Here is a 16,556-nt window from a genome sequence, read left to right as displayed (position 1 = left end):
AAGTGTGAACAGCTTTGTAACCAGTTTGTGCTCCAACACAGTCCGGCATTTAAGCTGCAAAACAGTTTCATTCAGCAGGACTTTTTTTTTTCCCATTCCCTTTTTTCCCCCTATTTCTACAATGTTTTTCACATAAAATAACCATTCTGAGATCTCACTTACTGCTAGGAATCAGTTTTAAGGAGCGAGTGCTCTCCAGGGGCACCTCAAGCGGCACCAGAGGTCCAGGCAGCAGAAATCCCCTCCTACCCTAACTGCACAAGAGGACCCCAGGTGCTTAACACTGTTCGGTCAAACCCCCCAGCACCAAACCATGTGGGGTGAAGGGGCTGCTGGGGTCCCCTTTTTGCCTTTACAATTTGCCTTTTTGGCTTAAATAATTATTTAAGAGACTGTTGTTTTGCTCCAGCTCCCTCTACCCATGCTTCCTAGCTTTCTGCAGTTAAAATAAGCACACTTTTCTTCCTAAGCTTTGATGGGCAGCACTGCCAAGGATGGCAGTATTTATGGGGGACCTGGGCAGCTCTGTATATTCTCTGCCCTTTCCATTTTATTTCGTTCACGACTACTTCGGGCTGAAGCAGACCCACATCTCCTCCTGCATTCTGCCATACTGACCCAGATTGAGGGCTTTTAAGCAGATCCTTGGGTTTCGTCCTAATCCATCTCTCCTCGTGGGACATCACCCTGGTCCCCTGCAAACCCTCGCACTCATTTATTTGCTCTGGGCTGTTCCTCACCAGTTTGCATTTTGCAGCACAGCGCACTGTAATGCTATGGTTTGCATTTTGCAGCCCTGCCAGGTATCAGCGTGGGGCTTCAGGCACGAGACCCCTTTGCTCTGCAGATGTTGCCTCCTGCAGCAGGGAGACGTGAGCTCCTCTGTGGTGGAGGAGGACGTGCTTTGAGCTGGCAAGTCAGGCTGGGAGCAGCAAGCCCCAGCCTCTGCTGCCATTTCTAGGGTGCTAGGGGCTCCAGCACAGTGCAGCGATGAAACCAACCCAGCTCCCTCTTGCAACATCAGCAAACTTACGCTTGGCTTCAATCCCCTTTCTGTGATCACAAGGCTGCAACCCAGCACAAACAAGATTTTTTTTTTTTTTCCCTTAATCACAAAATTGTCTTTTAAACTGTGTATAGTGAAAAAAGGAGGGAGCCCCAGTGACTGCTGGCCGCAGCCTAGTCTGGCTTTCCTCCTGGCTTGCAACTGCCAGATCACAGCAGCAGCACACCAGTACCGTAAGGGATTACTCAAACTCCCCTCACCTCTGTCACTCGGTTCTATTTATCCCTGCAAGACTGCTTTGCTTAAACTGAAGAAACTGTAAAGCCCTCAATGGTGACATGAGAGCAAGCAAAACCAGACAGAGGGTGATGATGAAATGCTACGCCATAACCATCCGGATTGCAGAAATGACACACTGAACTGGAAAACAGAGTTTTGCTGGAGCCCCAGGGGGTGCACAGGAGGACCCTTTGTAAGACTCACTCACTGCCCACAGACAGTTTCTGGGCTATCTGAGCAAGCTTTTATCAGTTGCTCTGTAAAACTCACGGAAAACAACCCAAGCACAGAGTTAACAGCATCATGGCTCCTTGCAGGCTGTTAGCAAGTTGAGGAGTGATGGCTCTGAGTCATCGGCTTGGAGATTTGGGGACATATTCTTCCTGCCATTGCAGTCTCTGCAAGACTTGCCCCCAAAATGAGGCCCCAACGAGGCATTGCAATTCAGTCTATGATGAACCACTGGCTTCTCTTCCTCCTGTTCAATAACACCAATCCTGCAAACTCCTGGTTTTGGAAATGCTTTACTGCTCTGGCTGTGTTGTCTCTGCCACAGCAGAAGAAAAAAGCTGCATGTGCAACTGATTCCCTCACTCCCGGCTTATTTTCACATTTAACCATAGTCACGATTTCTATCAAGGACTCTAGATGCCCTCATATAATTAAATATGCAATTTACACAATTAAATATACAATTTACCCAATTAAATTAACTCAGTGGATTGAAACCACCAATGCCACAGGAACTCAGCTGCCTGCCTATTTAGCACATCCCCTCGTTCACGCAGAACGGCATCCGAGGCTTGCTGCAAACCCCTCTCAACCCATTTTGCAGCAAACCCTGAAAGTCAGCAAATTTTTCTTTTCAATGGAAAGAGAGGAAGCAAGTTGCAGGGACTCAAAGCCTTTATATATAATGTCTTGCCAGCTGCTTCTTCTAATGAAAGTGGAGGGATCTGGCTATGCTGGAATATTTAAGGAGAAGAGGAGGTCTGGAGCAATACAGGACATACCCCAAATTTCAGACAAACTGGAGGGACAGACAGACAGCATTTTCAGGACGTTAGTGCTCCAATAACAGCTTTTGCATTAATTCAATGGTGACAGCTGCTAAACAGCAATATTGTTCAAAGACGCTCCATGAGACAGTGGGAGAAGATGTGCAATGAAGAAATGAAGGCTAAAAAAAACATTAAAGAGGTTTCACCTACCTCCGGTCGTTTCTCCTCCTTCTGAAGAGCTTTTTGGTGTGTGCGATTTCAGCTTCATGAGGCAATGGATGGTAACCCTGTAACACAGAGGGAAAAGCAACCATCAATTCCAAGATACAGGAGGCATCGATATGTAGGTGCTCAGAGTAAGAAAGAGCTGTGTGCCCAGAGTGTGAGGCTAATTCAAGAAAATGTTCCTATCTGCAAATCCTTACAAAACACAAACCAGGACAATACCTCAAACCCAACCAATACTTTCTTCTCCATTTCTACTCTTCCTCTCTCCACTTAAGGTGCCAGGTTACCTGGCTCTGACTTGGGATGTTTGTCTGGTGAGAGGGGTGCTGTATTTACCACCTTGCTATGGACATCAAGGCTTCATTAATATCAGCAAAGGGATTCGAGGCTCCTGGTCAAAAGGCACTACGCAAGTGCAAAGTGTTATTTATTTCCCAGGGACTACGGAGCTGTCATAGCCGTAATGATTATTATTTATGTAGCATTGTACTTCCCAGGCTGGCAATAAAAGCCTTGTAAAAGTCAGTCCTTTTATTTCCACAGCGATCTATCTCGCCGTCTGAGCTGCAGCCGCGGCTGGTGAATCAGCCTGCGCGAGGGGCCACGGGGAGCAGTAAGGTACGGGCAAGGGTTGGGCGGGATCGGTTCTCATCGAGCAGCAGCTTTGTCACATTGGCACGACAACACTGCCTGCAAAAAAAAAATCCCTCTCCGTGCATGGATAGCCTTAAAAATTACAGGTAATTTTAGTAGTGGTTACGGGTACAACAGTATTTTGAGATCCTCTGGTGGAAGATGTAACAGAGGAGAAAGGTTGCTGCGGATGGCAAAAAGTATGAGACCAGCAGGGTTTATCCTGACCATCCAGCCTGGAGAAAGGCACCCCACACCTACTGTAGCAAACCCACAGCTCCTCCATCTGTGGAGCCTGCCACTCTGGAGACCTTCACCCTTTGAGATTTGAGGCAATGCAGAAGTCACCAAGCCCCTGGGTGAGTCCTGCTGCTGGCTAGCCTGCCCCTATTTCAGCCTGAAGTTGAAGTTGGAACCCCAAAGTTTCAGGGTTGAAGTGTGTTTTTTGTCAAGGTGGTTTCCCTCCTAACTTTCTTTTTCACTTCTACTCTTCCAGAGAAAATCACCCCACACCATAAAGAGCTCTCCTCACGCTCCCTGCACCTTGCCACAGCCCAGCCTTGACTAAGGAGAGGTAGGCTGGGGACAGTGAAAGCTGGAGGCCTGCTCTGTCCGGGCTGCGGTGAGATTATCATTTGGTTAACTGGGTTTGACTGGGCTTTTCCTGCAGCCAAACACCTTGTAGTTAATTCTGGGTGGTAAAACAGAAGCACAGAGACCTCCCCGAGGAGCCCCGGCCCCTCTCTGGGCAGCCAGGCACAGACGTGCGGCCTGGTGGGCAGGGGGAGCCGCCGGGGCTCCACTACGGGCCCGGGGCCTCTGGGCCTGGCCCTGGGCACCACCACAAAGAGCCCGGACACCACTGAAACGAGCCTGGAGATCTTTTATGTCAAGCACCTTGAAATTATACTGAAGCTATTTCATTACTGGGGCCGCAGTCTGAGGCCTTCTCGCCTATTTGATCACTTCTCGCTCACCGATCGCACAGGAGGAGCTTAGTATCTCTGAGATCTGGTCCTCCGAAAATTCGCTTGCAATTGGCCAATGGGTACCAAAGCTAATGGGAAAAGGAAGGGAGGGAGCAGACACACGCAGCCCAATCGCATCAGCTGTACTAGTTTAGGAAACGAGGCTAAAATTAGCACAATACTCAGTGAGACTGTTTCCAAATGTTGTACTACCACAGCAGGCTAAAGCTTGGGGTATTTTGAAGAATTTAAGCCGCATCGCAAAAACATGTGCAAATACAATTACCCTGAAAAATGAAACCGTCTCCGCAGAGCACGAGCACCCAAAGTACCGATTTCCTACGAGCGAAGCCTTTATTAAGTGTCGGGAGCTCTAGTCCTGCCCATTCCAACCAGAAACCATAGGCAGAGCCGTGCACTGCTGCATGGCCTCCTCGCAGCATGCCGCTCCTCCTCCTCAGCTCTCTGGCGTCCAGAGCACACGGCCCGGGTGTGAGAGATGGGTTAATGGCACAGGAACATGTCTCCTAACCCAAGGAGCACGTCTGGCCGCTGCCCGTGCCCGAGCAGAACGCGGCGTCCCCACTAGGAGAAGCAAGCATCTCCCTTCTCCGGCCGAGCGGTTCCCTTCCTTAGTCCAAGCCATCAGACAATGTTTTGGAAAAAAAAACGTCACTAGTCCCTACTCTTTGTCTATTTTGGTGCCTAAGCAAAGCTAAATTTGGAAGGGAGAAAAGTCGACTTTTTTTGTGCAGCAGGCTGATGTAAAAGGAAATATCAGCAACTCCCAAGAAGGGCGGAGTGCCTGGCCAAGTCGAGGGCGCTGGGTGGGTGGGTGCGGGCCAGAGTCCCAAGGGCACAGTAAATGCATTTATGACATGGTTCTTTGATTTGTCTGGAGGCTGTTCCCCACCACAGGTCACGCAGCACGGTGCTGGAAGTGCCTTTAGCAGAGCTGATTCACTGAGGACAACATGGATCTGAAACACAGCTCTTCCGTTTTTCAGCAGTCTGGCTCTTTCTGAAGCTGAAATCCCCGAGCAGTACCGAAGGGATATGCTTCACCAGGCAGATGACCACCCTCTGCCCTGCAATGGGTCTACAAGAAGTACACCAGAGGGATGCTCTTCGCTCCTGCCCGAGCCAGCAGACAGCAGTGAGCTGAAGTGCCCACGGATTTCACACACGGGTTTGCGACTTGTCTGTGGGCAGTAAAATCACATTTGGTCTCTCTTCCACAGCGGTTTTGATATTTATTCACAGGTGGCTTGAGAACATAACAAACAACATTTCAGAGCTGCTGGTTCTGGAAGCCAGAGGTGTGGGAAAAGCAAAGAACAAGGAGTCCATGGTCTTCGGAAGCTCTGCTAATAGAGGTCATTTTCAATCTTGGAGCAAAGCGCTCTGCGGTTTACATGGTGGTAAACTTGGAGCAGAACTTGAGAAGCCCATGGGACTTCTAATGTATGTACGTGTATGTCAAAGTTAAATTACAAACATGCACACTGCTACAAGAAAGGCCAGCAACTCTGTGAGAGAAGGACCAGCCTGCTCTCTGGTCAGTCCCCTAGAGATCAGCTCTGATGTGCATATTCTTTTTCAGATGTTTTTTGGAAAGCAGCTCTTGGAGAAGAGGTGGCGGTGTCTGGCAAGCTTAGGTGACTGTCATCTGGCCAGCTAGCAGGCGCCAAGGGAAAGCTGTCCTTTACCTCGACTGCTGCAAGCAGGCAGCAGAGTGGGACACCCCTTCTGGGTGCTGGGAGGGACACAAGGAAGAGGGGCACAGCCAGTGAAATGAGGGGAAATGGGGAGTTTTAGAGTGACCCTTCTCTGGGCCAGAGCTTTTGCGCTGTTTTTCTCGTGCCCCCTCTGCACCATCACCAACTGAAGAAGTTTGAGGAAAGCACCAGCTCTGTCTCTTTTTATGGATGATGGCAAACCCCACCGCAAAATCACAAGGCCAAGTTCAAGGGCATTCCACAAAGGCTTAGTAAAAATATACAGGCATATTAGAGTCTGGTGTTCATTGTTTCATCTCCATGTTGCTGACGTCTGCCTAATGCAGCCTGACCCTCAGATGCCAAACCTCACCCCACAAAGTGCCCTTCTTCACCGCTACCCACACCATCAGCCTCTGCTGCAGCCGCTGAACAAGATGCTCGCAGCCCCGATACAGTCAAGTGTAGGCGCAAAGGTGACCCAAAAGGGAAACAGCATCGCTGAAACCCAGAGCAAGCAGACTGAGAAAAGCAGTGGGACAGATGGAAACAACAGAGGCTGGGGCGATAGGAGAAGTAAAAGAAATGATCTGGCCGTATCGCAGTATCGGTCCACACGAGCTTTATCTCAAAAGCCTTTGTGCCCTCAAGAAACATCTCCACCCCTGCTTATCTTAAGCAAATGGTGGCAGAAGGCCTGAGCTGAACAAACAGGTTGTTAGGCCGCCAGTAGACGCCGCCGGGAGCTTTGCTCCGTTTTATTACACCCAAAGTTCAGGGTGGGATTTATTTTCGGAGGTGGTGGGAAGTGACGGGCAAGGCTGGGTTTATGGCAGCACTGAGGACACTGCCTCTGCAACAGCGGCGACAGAAATCCTATGGCTGAAGGCAGGGCCAAAAGCTAAACAAATATTGCAGCTCCAGAAATGATCCACAGAAACCAGCCCAGAAACTCATAACATATCCTGATAAGGTTTCCATCCACCTATATGACGGGTTATTCGCTGCAGGCCTGGAAAGCCTGGGACAGAATGGACCTATTTATCTAAATATGTTCAGCCAACGCTGAGCACGTTCAGGGTCAGGCTGCAAGGCATGGACCAGGTGGTGCCTGCACGGGATGAGCAGCATGGGGACACACCCCACCAGAGATGTCTCCATCACCTCTGGGGCCAGCATTTCTCAGCACCGGGGGCACTTTGAGCAAAGCTAGCTCCTGGGAGACCACTTGCCAGTACCTCTTCCCCTTCCAGGAATTCCCACAAAAGTGTCCTGCCATCCACTCTCCTCTGACATGAGGGGAATTTTCTACCTCTTGAAAGAAGAGGGCTGTGGCACAACCGAAAGCCTTGACCTGATTTGGAAGCCATGGAAGAATACCAAACAATGGCAGGAAGGGGCCTGTAAATGATTTCCTCTCCATTAAAATTTAAGTGATAAATCTGTTCCTTCAAATTGCAAACTATTCATTTTTCCTGGAAGGTGCTCGCAATATTAGCTGCTTCTGAATAGGGAATCAATCGGTGCTTCTTTTTTTTTTTATCAGGACTCAAAGCCAACTGAATAGAAAGTGCAACGATTTCACGCTGTGCTCCAAGCCCAAGGCGAAAGGCGGCTCAGTCGTTACAGCCCTGCACTGTGGTGGCTCTCCCGTCACGCAGCACGCACGGCACAGCACACGTGGCTTCTGGCCACCTCCGAGGATGCTTCTTCAGTCTAAATTCAGCTGTTGGGTTGGCAGAAGGGGCTGTATTTCCAGCCGCCCCGGGAGCACAGCTCCTCGGGCTTCGCCACCACCGAGCCCTGCCGCAGCGGTGGAGGAGGGATGCTCCGCGGGGCCTCGGGAATAGGACGTGCTCGCCCGATGAATCATGGCACGGCGCAACACGCCTATCAAATGGGAGGCATAGGAAGTTGTTTCTTGGGAGATGTCCCGGTTTGGAGGATTTCCTGATTAACTGCATCTTTGGGGAGTGTGCCATAAGTGTACATTGCCAGCAAAAGGCTGAACGTGGAGCTGCAGCGCGATTCGGTGGCGAGCACCTCGGAGGATACTCTTATCCCAAAGAAAGGGTGGGGATACAGATGAGCAACGACTGTGATGGCCAACATGATGGCCACAGCTAAACACCACTCCTTCCTTGGTTATGATTAAAAGCACCGGGCCAATTTCCTACAGGGCTCTGCCCTCCCACATTGCCCCAAGGGTGCAAACTCCTGTAATCCCATTTGCTGAGTGTTAACGACAGTTTATATGGCCCCTCTCCCAAAACCGTGGGCGTTTTAATGAATTACAGACTCCACGCACACGCAGTCCCAGATCTGAAGAAGCATCACTTGGACTCGTCTCTTCCCACCACTTTTCCCCAGTGTTTGCTATCAGCTCCTGGCAGAGCGGACACCCACTAGGCGGACGATAGCACAGACCCTGGCATTAAATACTTGGGGGCAGCTTCGTCCCACTGCAACCAGCCCTGGGATAAAACCAAAGACACAGAGAAGGGCAGGAACAGCCCGGCGTCAAGCTGCCCATGTGAGATGAAGGATGCAAATGCAATTAAAGCATTAGAATAATTAGGCAAAGTACCCCCAGTGAAATGCACCTTGAACCTTCCTGGGTGCCATCTGCTGATGACTGACAGCAAGTTTTCTGGGCTCTGTTTTAAACGCTCGGCCCTATCGCTCCTGAATTACATATAATTTCCAGAATTATATATCAAAAAACGGTGAGAATTATATATAAAAACTTTGAAATTCTGCACAAAGTCTCCTCAGAGGAACCGCAGGCACACGGTACCCACTGACACAACCATGCTGGGCAGGGGCAGCAGCAGGAGCCGTGGAGCGAGGTGCACGATGGAAGCATTGATGCCGGGTGCTCCAGACACACCGACACAGACACACGGTGCCATAGGAAGAGTATAAATAACAGACAAAAGAAATCCCCTTTGTTACCAGAATCCGCAGATCCAGAATCAGTCACAATCTGACTTAGGAAACGGAGTTTTTCCCATGTTAAAGCAAAATGGGAACAATACTTCACGAGTGGAAGTAACTTTAATTGTTTTAACTGATGTTATTTTAGTGTTGTTTAGGTTTATTGTTTATTTGTATGTATTTCCTCTATCCCGGTCATGCTTAAAAACAAACGTTACTGTCAGCGGTAAAGCGTCCCATCCGTAAATAAATGCATTTATCCAGTAAATACAGATACAACCGCAGCACAGCTTGGAGTCCTTAGATGCACAATATTTAAATAATCGACATTAAAATAAACAGCATTGGTGACCTGGGTTTGCTTTCCCCTGGAAAACAGAGCCTCTTTCAGCTATTATCGGGGATAAATGCTGCCCGCATCACGTGGGCCCTGCTATTTGCTTTGTGGTCTGTTCAGCTCACGTCGTGCAAACACTACAGCATCAAATTTGGCACTAACCGATGGTCTCAGGGGTGATGGATTCAGCTTGCCCCCATCCTGCTCCCTTCAACTGGGGGTTCAGCGCTGGCCAGCAGGCTCCACGTCGCGCTGGGTGACGGGCACAAAGCTGCTCTGCTGCAGGCTGGAGGGCTCAGGGCACGGACTGGCTCCCGGCTCGCCCAGGCTTACCCTGAGAAAGGGCCATGCTGCTTGGAAAAGCCGAACTACACTTCGCTTGGTGCTGCTAATTTGGGGGTGAGGGAGGAATTGCTCGAGCTGGGACTTACAATGTTGTGACGTTGCTATGGGGATATTTGTAACTTCAGCTATTTCGGTCCCTCTGGGACCATGCATTTCTTTGAAGTATACTCCTGCTCTGTGTTTTTCACATTCCCAAGTCTGTTTTTCCTCATCTCTTGTCCCCTTCAAAGCCTACAGCCCCCAGCCTGTAGACGCAGACATGCTGATCCTGCCTCCCCGGCACGGCGATCACGCCCCAGCACCTCCCCGCTGTGTGTCGCGGGGCTGGTGGCACGAGGAGGGCCTCCCTGGTGGATTTTTGGTGATCTCTGAATGGATCCGATAGGACATCAGGGAGTTTTGGAGCAGGGCCGCGGTCACCTTCTACCTTCTAGAGTCTGTTGAAGCTCTGTGCAACCACCAGCTATTTTTTTTTTGGTACAACACCGCCTGGCAAAAGCAGCTTCTGCCCCACGTGCTCACCTCGGTGTTGCTCTCAGAAGAAGGTAGGGTTGTACCCAAGCATATTTTCATGTCACCCTTATTATTAACAGAAGATTGCACAAATGGATGTGAAAAACACGCAATCCCCGAGAACCAAGTCCCTGCAAACCTACCCAGCTTGGGTGGACCAGAGTTTCAGCTCACGCTCCTGCAAACTCCCTGGGACAGTCCAGCAGCAACGAAGGCCCTCGATTGCAGACTGATAACTTCATAGCCTTACGAACAATAGGTGGCTGCTCTTTCCTTTCAACACGGTAGAGACTTTCTCACTGTGCAGCCCTTGGCACTTCCCTTTGGAGGCGATCCAAACAGACTGACTCTCGCCACCCTAAGACGGCAGGCAGCAGGCAGTAAGGTCAACGCGCATTTCTCTGCTCTGCTACCTGGAGAGGGGAGGCAAGTGGCCTCAGGGAGGTGGCTTGTCTCACCACCTTCCCTATCGCTGTGATCCATGCACCCTGACACTGAAGACGAGGGGAATTTCACCACTGAGTTCAATGGGGTCGTGACAGCGTCAGCTCCTTCTGGTCCACCAGGCCAAGCCCTTCTCGCAGGCTCAAAGACGGCACCTCCCTGGCTGAAGCAAGCCGTGGAGAATGTCAACGTCCTTTCCTTCTTCAAGGCCCTCGTATTGTCCTGGAAACATTTTCACACAATAGATATTCCTGTTTTCAGCCTCCTATTCCCAAGACACAGCCAACACATTTTCCCTGGGACTATACCACAAAGAAATGTTTCTTCTCCATTCTCGAGTCTCCGCTTAGTCCAGCTCTGTGGGAACAAGTGAGGGCCCCATGTCACTGCCACCCTAGCTCAGAACATATCCTGGTGTGTTAACATCGATTTAATCCTATAAAAACCTCATTCTTCCCTTTGAAAAGTCCCACTCCTTTGCCCTGACCCACTGCTAGCCTACTGGTACTTTGGACCTGGGCAGAAGAAACTGTTTCTTGAGTCTGCTCCCTCGTAGGATCTTCCCGGTATGCATCAAGCCCTCCAAATCCTCCTACTATAGTAGGTCTTAATGGAGGGCTAAGAACAGAGAATGTTATTGCATTTGAGTATCAGTCATACCACCTCATTTATTAATTACACTGGTGGTTTTTAACTGCTGCTTTGCAGACCTCTGGGAGCCATGGATTACCTTGAACAATAAAACCAGTACAAGTAGGTAAAGCGAGTTTGTAGCTGCTTTGCAGCAGTCTCCAAATGTGACATTTGTAAATGGGTCTGGCATTTCCACCAAAAGAAAATCCTAAAAACTGTCTTCTTATCTAATATCTACTATAGGACAGAAAGCAAGACAACAGTATCTGCTCTCCCATGTCTTGCAAAGGATGAACCTCAACCACGACAACTCCAAAGATACAAGGAAAGCTCACAGGCACCAAAGACCAGCCTTTCTGCCAGCAAAAACACGCACTGCGAATATTTTGTGATGGCTGTCAGGAGCTGGGTGAAACCCATTCAATTCATTTCTCATCGGACCAAGTGCCTCCAGGCAGTATTTCATCAGAACCAAGTGGGAACAAAGAAGAACCAGCGACCAGCAACAAAACACGGCAAACAAAGCATGCCACCCCTCCTTGCCGGGGTGTTTTTAGCTCCTTCACTTGGGTGTACGAGCCCTTCTTGCTGGCAGGACTGGGCACGTGGGGTGGGCAATACGGGGGCTGAGCTTCCAAAAGTTGGAGAGCTCTGAGAGACAGGTCACGGAGAGCTGTAAGACCTTATATTAGGTTCTAAGTACTGTATCCAAACTGGTTTTAGACATCCTTGCCTCCATACATCTCTCTGCCCGCTGTGCCCAGGTAGAGGAGGAGCAGGGGGTCCCTTCCTCCTGCCTGCACCTCCGCTGTGGAGGCTGAGCCCGGCGTGGCTGCAGCCTGCCCTCCCGCATATCAGCTCGTCTGATGTCCGCGTGGGTGCCTGCGCCTCCGCACTTGGCAGCCTCGGCCCCTCTCTCCTTATCAACGCCGAAAATATTCGCCTAGGATCCGTGGCCTTTCGCCAGGCAGAGCGCCGCACGAGGAGCACAACCGTCTCCTCCGCGCCTCCAACAAACCCAGGCAACAAAAGCGAGGCTCTTCCTCAAGCGCAGAAAAAAAAAATAAATTAAAAAAAAAAAGATAAAAAAAAATTCCCACCAGCTAAGAAAAGCTGGAGGTTAATATAAATTCCATGGGTTTGAGGGGGAAGTGGAGCTGCATTCAAAGACTCGATGGCTAACCGCGCTTCCTTCGTCTGGCAACTGTGCGCTCCCCGAGCAGAGTTATTGAGGAAGTTAGACGAGCGCTATATTTGTTCCAGCTGCAGATTTCCCTTAACCCCTGGTATTGGTGTTTTCAAAAAAACAGAGCTTGTTTTCTGATGCTGGCTTTTCATTTTCATGCACGCCACGGCCACAGCTATTAGCTTTAATCACTGCCATCCATAGATTAAAAATAATGAAAAAACCTTTGCCATTCTAAGAAGTCCAGGCTGGATGAGCAAAAGGGGGATTAAAACAAGGCTTTCAGGAATTAACTTGGAACAGGAAAGAAGAAGATAAAGCCATTATAAAAGCTTGCACTAATACAGGAGTCCTTTTTGTTGTAAGTGTTAAGGCAGCCATGCAAATTCCTACCAAGATTTATTAGTTGGGTCATGTATCTGCCTTGCTTCCTCTCCTGATGATAAAATCAAGACTCTTTCACTCCACTAGAATGCTTCTTTCTCCCAATTAAGAGGAAAAAAATTGTATATCTTTTCCAAGACTGTGTTTACGGTATGCATCAGACTACCTGTGAGGCTGACACCTTCCGAAAAACGACACATGGAGACACTGCCATCAAGATACCTGGTTAGAGGCTAAATTGTTATGGTTCTCCCCAAAAGGTGAGTGTGCTGCTTTCGGTACTGTCCCCTTCCATCATCCCCATCCTGCCAGAGCTCTGGCGGTCCCGGGGAGGCGCAGCACCCCCTGACTGCCTCCGTGGTCCATCGGCTCAGCAGAGCATCTACTTTACCCGAACCCGCTCCCGAGTCCACTGTTTGCCTTGGCCCTCGGCCAGCAAAGCACTTAGGCACATGCTTAAAGTTAAGCACAAGAGTAAACAGCTTGAAGTCGGTGGGACTTAAAATTAAGCACATATTTCAAGGATTTGCTGGATAAGGGCCTTAGCCCCGGTGCGCCACGTTTAACTCGGATGATTCTGGGCTTATTGGCTCCCCCTTTCCCCGGCCGCCCTCCACCAGACCGGGCAACAAACCATTTCTGTTTTGCCACCACGCTAGGGGTTGGCTTTAAAGAAACCTTGTCTAGCCTACGGGCAGAGTATGCCTTTCTTTAATTATACCTGCCTGTGAAATACCTTCCAGAAATCCCCACCCAAACAAAGCCTCAGGAAAGGAAATAACGGAAATTCTTGATGGTTTCCACGGGGGAAGCGATCCCAACCAGTGAGACGAGGCGCACGTAAGATGAGGCTGATGACTGTTCCTACTGTACGCGACTCCCAGCCCAGGGACACTCCCTAAAGGACCAGGAGAAACCCCGCTGCTGTCCCTGTCCCTGTCCCAAGGCAGGAGCCTCCGTGAAGCTGGCCCCTGGATGTGGCTCCCCGTGCACGTTCAGATCCTGCCTCGCCACACTGAAAAGCCTCTCGGTGGACGCACGGGGAAAGAAGAGGCACGAAATCCATGGGACCACCTCGCTTGTCCCTGTAGGGAAGTGCAGCACTCGATGATCGATCTTCCAAGAGGCCACACAGCTTCTAAAGGGCTAGAGGTCTCCCCCAGACTCCTGCTTGATTCCTTTTGTCTTTCACATGAGCTTTTATGCCCTTTTTTCAATTGCATCTCTGCTTGCTAGGGCCTCAGTGGCTGCGGGCAGGCACGCAGGTCTGGCAGAGACAAAGCCCTCCTGCACAGAGGCAACCACCCCAAACAGGCAGCACAGAAGGACATGGAAGACACGGGCAGAGGAGATGAGCAGAAGACTGGAAGCTTGGACACAGAAGATGAAGATTTGCTGTTGATTTCCCCAGAAACAGGACTGCTCTCATCAAGAAGCAGCAACTTGCCCAGACTTGACAGGAGACGTGTGGAACATCACCAAGTCCGACCCCCCTCCTTTCCCCTTCCCCACCCAGCTCACTCCTAGCCACCCTCTGCTGCGTCTCCATCTGCTCGTCAACACTCAGCTCTTCCCAGAGCAGTCAGGGCACGGCCATCTGATTTGCTTGTGCTGGGCACATCGATGGCACTAAACAATCAAGTAGCTTCAGAAAAGCACTTGTGAAAGAAGCCTCTATTACCCTATCCAAATTTTAAAAGACTCTCGATGAGCACTAGATCTTCAGCCTTCTTCTGCACTGCCAAAAAAACTCTTTTTGTCCAACCTTGCATGAGGTTGGCCCTCAGGCCTCCCGAAAGGGCACAGCCATGGGCTGCCGCACTTGCCCTTCCTGAAGCCCGTGACTCTCAGAAGTCAGGACTGGCAGAATAAATTAAAGTACTGCCTTGAATGCAAACTTCGCCATGAAAATATGCCAAGCAAGGCGATCTGCTTCTCCTTCAGACAGGAACGGCAGGATGGTCAGGTAGCCAAGGAACTCCACCTCCAGCACAGCAGGTTCCCAGCCTTGTGCACACTTCCAGCCCTCAGAGCTACTTGTGAAATACTTCCCTGGCCTCGCTGGCTATGGTCAGTTGTGCACCATTTCCTCTTACAGACGAGGAAAAGTGGCAAAAGAGCTGTATCTTGTAAATCTGTTACACTTCACACCTGCTCTCCTCAAAGGTCAGCGTAGCCCATTCCGTTATCATTCATTACCTGTGTAGCTACACTCCTTGGAAACACAACCAGAATGTTAGATGCTGGATGTAGAGACCAGAAAGCTGCTCCAGTACCTGGAGAAAACCAGTACAGCTCCCAGGCTGACAGAAGAACTCATAGCTTGCCTACTTTTACCTTTGAACATGGGCATTTGTAAAAAAATGAGTTTAAACTACAAATATCTAACCATTTATAAATTGAACCGAAGACACATTTCCATTCAAACAAAGGATCCTTGCAGTGCGTGTAGCCACGACCCACTGGGGTGGGTGGGAGACCTTGCGTTTCTCCCTGGCCATGCGTGTCCCACCATGCCCTCCAGATTTCAGACGAGATGTGGCGAAACTCTCCCCATCTCCCTTGATGGCACAGTGTTCTCTGACAGCCTCCTGCCGCCGGCCTTGGCTTCGTGTCAGCCCCAGGACACGCGGCAGCCTCTCGGAGGCTTTGCAGAGGAGCAGGACCCAGGCACGTGCAGGCGGAGGCAGGCAGACCCCGCTCGCAGTGACCGCGGGGCTCTCGGGACCATGTCAGGGCGCACGTACGTTTGAAGCTGGCCACCCCGTCCTCGGCAGCGAGGTGCAACCTCCTACCGGCGCCTTCCTCCTGTGCTCGCGGGGCTGATCTCCAGGAAGGCTCTGTAGTGTGAGGAAATCCTGGCCATCGCCACCGAAGCGTTATCGACACGGCAGAGGAGATAATAACGACAGGAACTGCCTTACGGCAACATCGCCGCCGTGATTCATGCGGCTGCTCGGTGCCAAGGTCCGGCGAGCGGTAAACGCGGCGAGAGGAGGTCGCACGTGCTGTTAGCTGGTTATTGTGCGAGAGGAAAAAACCAGAGGTGTGCTCCTAGGGTCTGACGAGCATCAGCCGCTCTCCCTCTGGCAAACGAATCGGGTCGGCGGCGCACAATATCGTACTGACTCACTGTATTGACCCCACCTTCCCACGGGAGGCCACAGATCCCTTCTCCTACGGGGAGGCAGGTTTGGCAGATAGCAAGCGTTTCGGCTGTCTCGTTGACATCTGGAAGAACTGTCACCATCCACGGTGGCAGAACCATGATGTCTGCAGTGGGGTTGGGGCCGTTGTGTGAGCCTGGGTTCACGAACAAACCCACAGAAGGCACGGCAGCCCTGCCACCCGCGTACAGCCCCGGCCACAAGGAGATGCGGGTGGCTTTGATGACCACCAAAACCACAGAAAGCACCACGTGGAAAGCTGCCGTGCCTTCTTCAACCGCATCCTTGCTGGAGGTGCCCACCCCACCGTTATGCAGGATGTGCGTGCACTACGAGCAGCAGAAATTCCCCCACCTTGGACAACCAGGGGCACAGAGGAGGCGAAGGGCTGGGGAGACACAAGGGCTCTACACGACCCTCCGTGGGGATTTGGCTGCTCACCGAGCGGACGCAGGGGAAGAAGCTGCCGTGGCACCACGGAGGAGCACCTACACCAAAGCTGGACATGGTGACGGGACAGATTTTTCCCTCTGTGAGAAAGGCTCATGAGTGTCTTCTCCAACAGGCTACCGCTACACCAGAAATAGAGCACCCCAGAGACTTCACTCTTTTTTTTTTTCTTTTTCTTTTTTTTTCCCCTTCCAACTCAGTATTGCTACACTCGCAGAGCTGTTCAAGAGTCTCTCTTTAATGTCACATGTGCGGCCAAAGTCCCTCAGGCCCCAGCAGAAGCAGCCTGGGATATTTGCACATACCCCTCACAATGGAAGGAAGAGG

The 16,556-nt window shown here is 50.7% G+C and overlaps 1 protein-coding gene across 12 annotated transcripts in view; it reads right to left on the bottom strand.

The window, feature by feature from the left end:
- Positions 1 to 16,556, bottom strand: part of LOC310889060 (CBP80/20-dependent translation initiation factor-like) — a 138,963-nt gene that overhangs the window by 57,733 nt on the left and 64,674 nt on the right. For all 12 annotated transcript variants that reach the window (XM_083816044.1, XM_083816050.1, XM_083816041.1 and 9 more), the window contains one exon: positions 2,497 to 2,573. In XM_083816044.1, coding sequence (XP_083672170.1) covers positions 2,497 to 2,573 — 77 coding nt within the window. The remainder of the gene's footprint in view (positions 1 to 2,496; positions 2,574 to 16,556) is intronic.

Source organism: Anser anser, assembly GCF_964211835.1.
Source record: "Anser anser genome assembly, chromosome: Z".
Taxonomy (NCBI): Eukaryota; Metazoa; Chordata; class Aves; order Anseriformes; family Anatidae; genus Anser; species Anser anser.
Note: the sequence above shows the minus strand (reverse complement) of the source record. Positions and strands in the feature narration are given on the sequence as shown.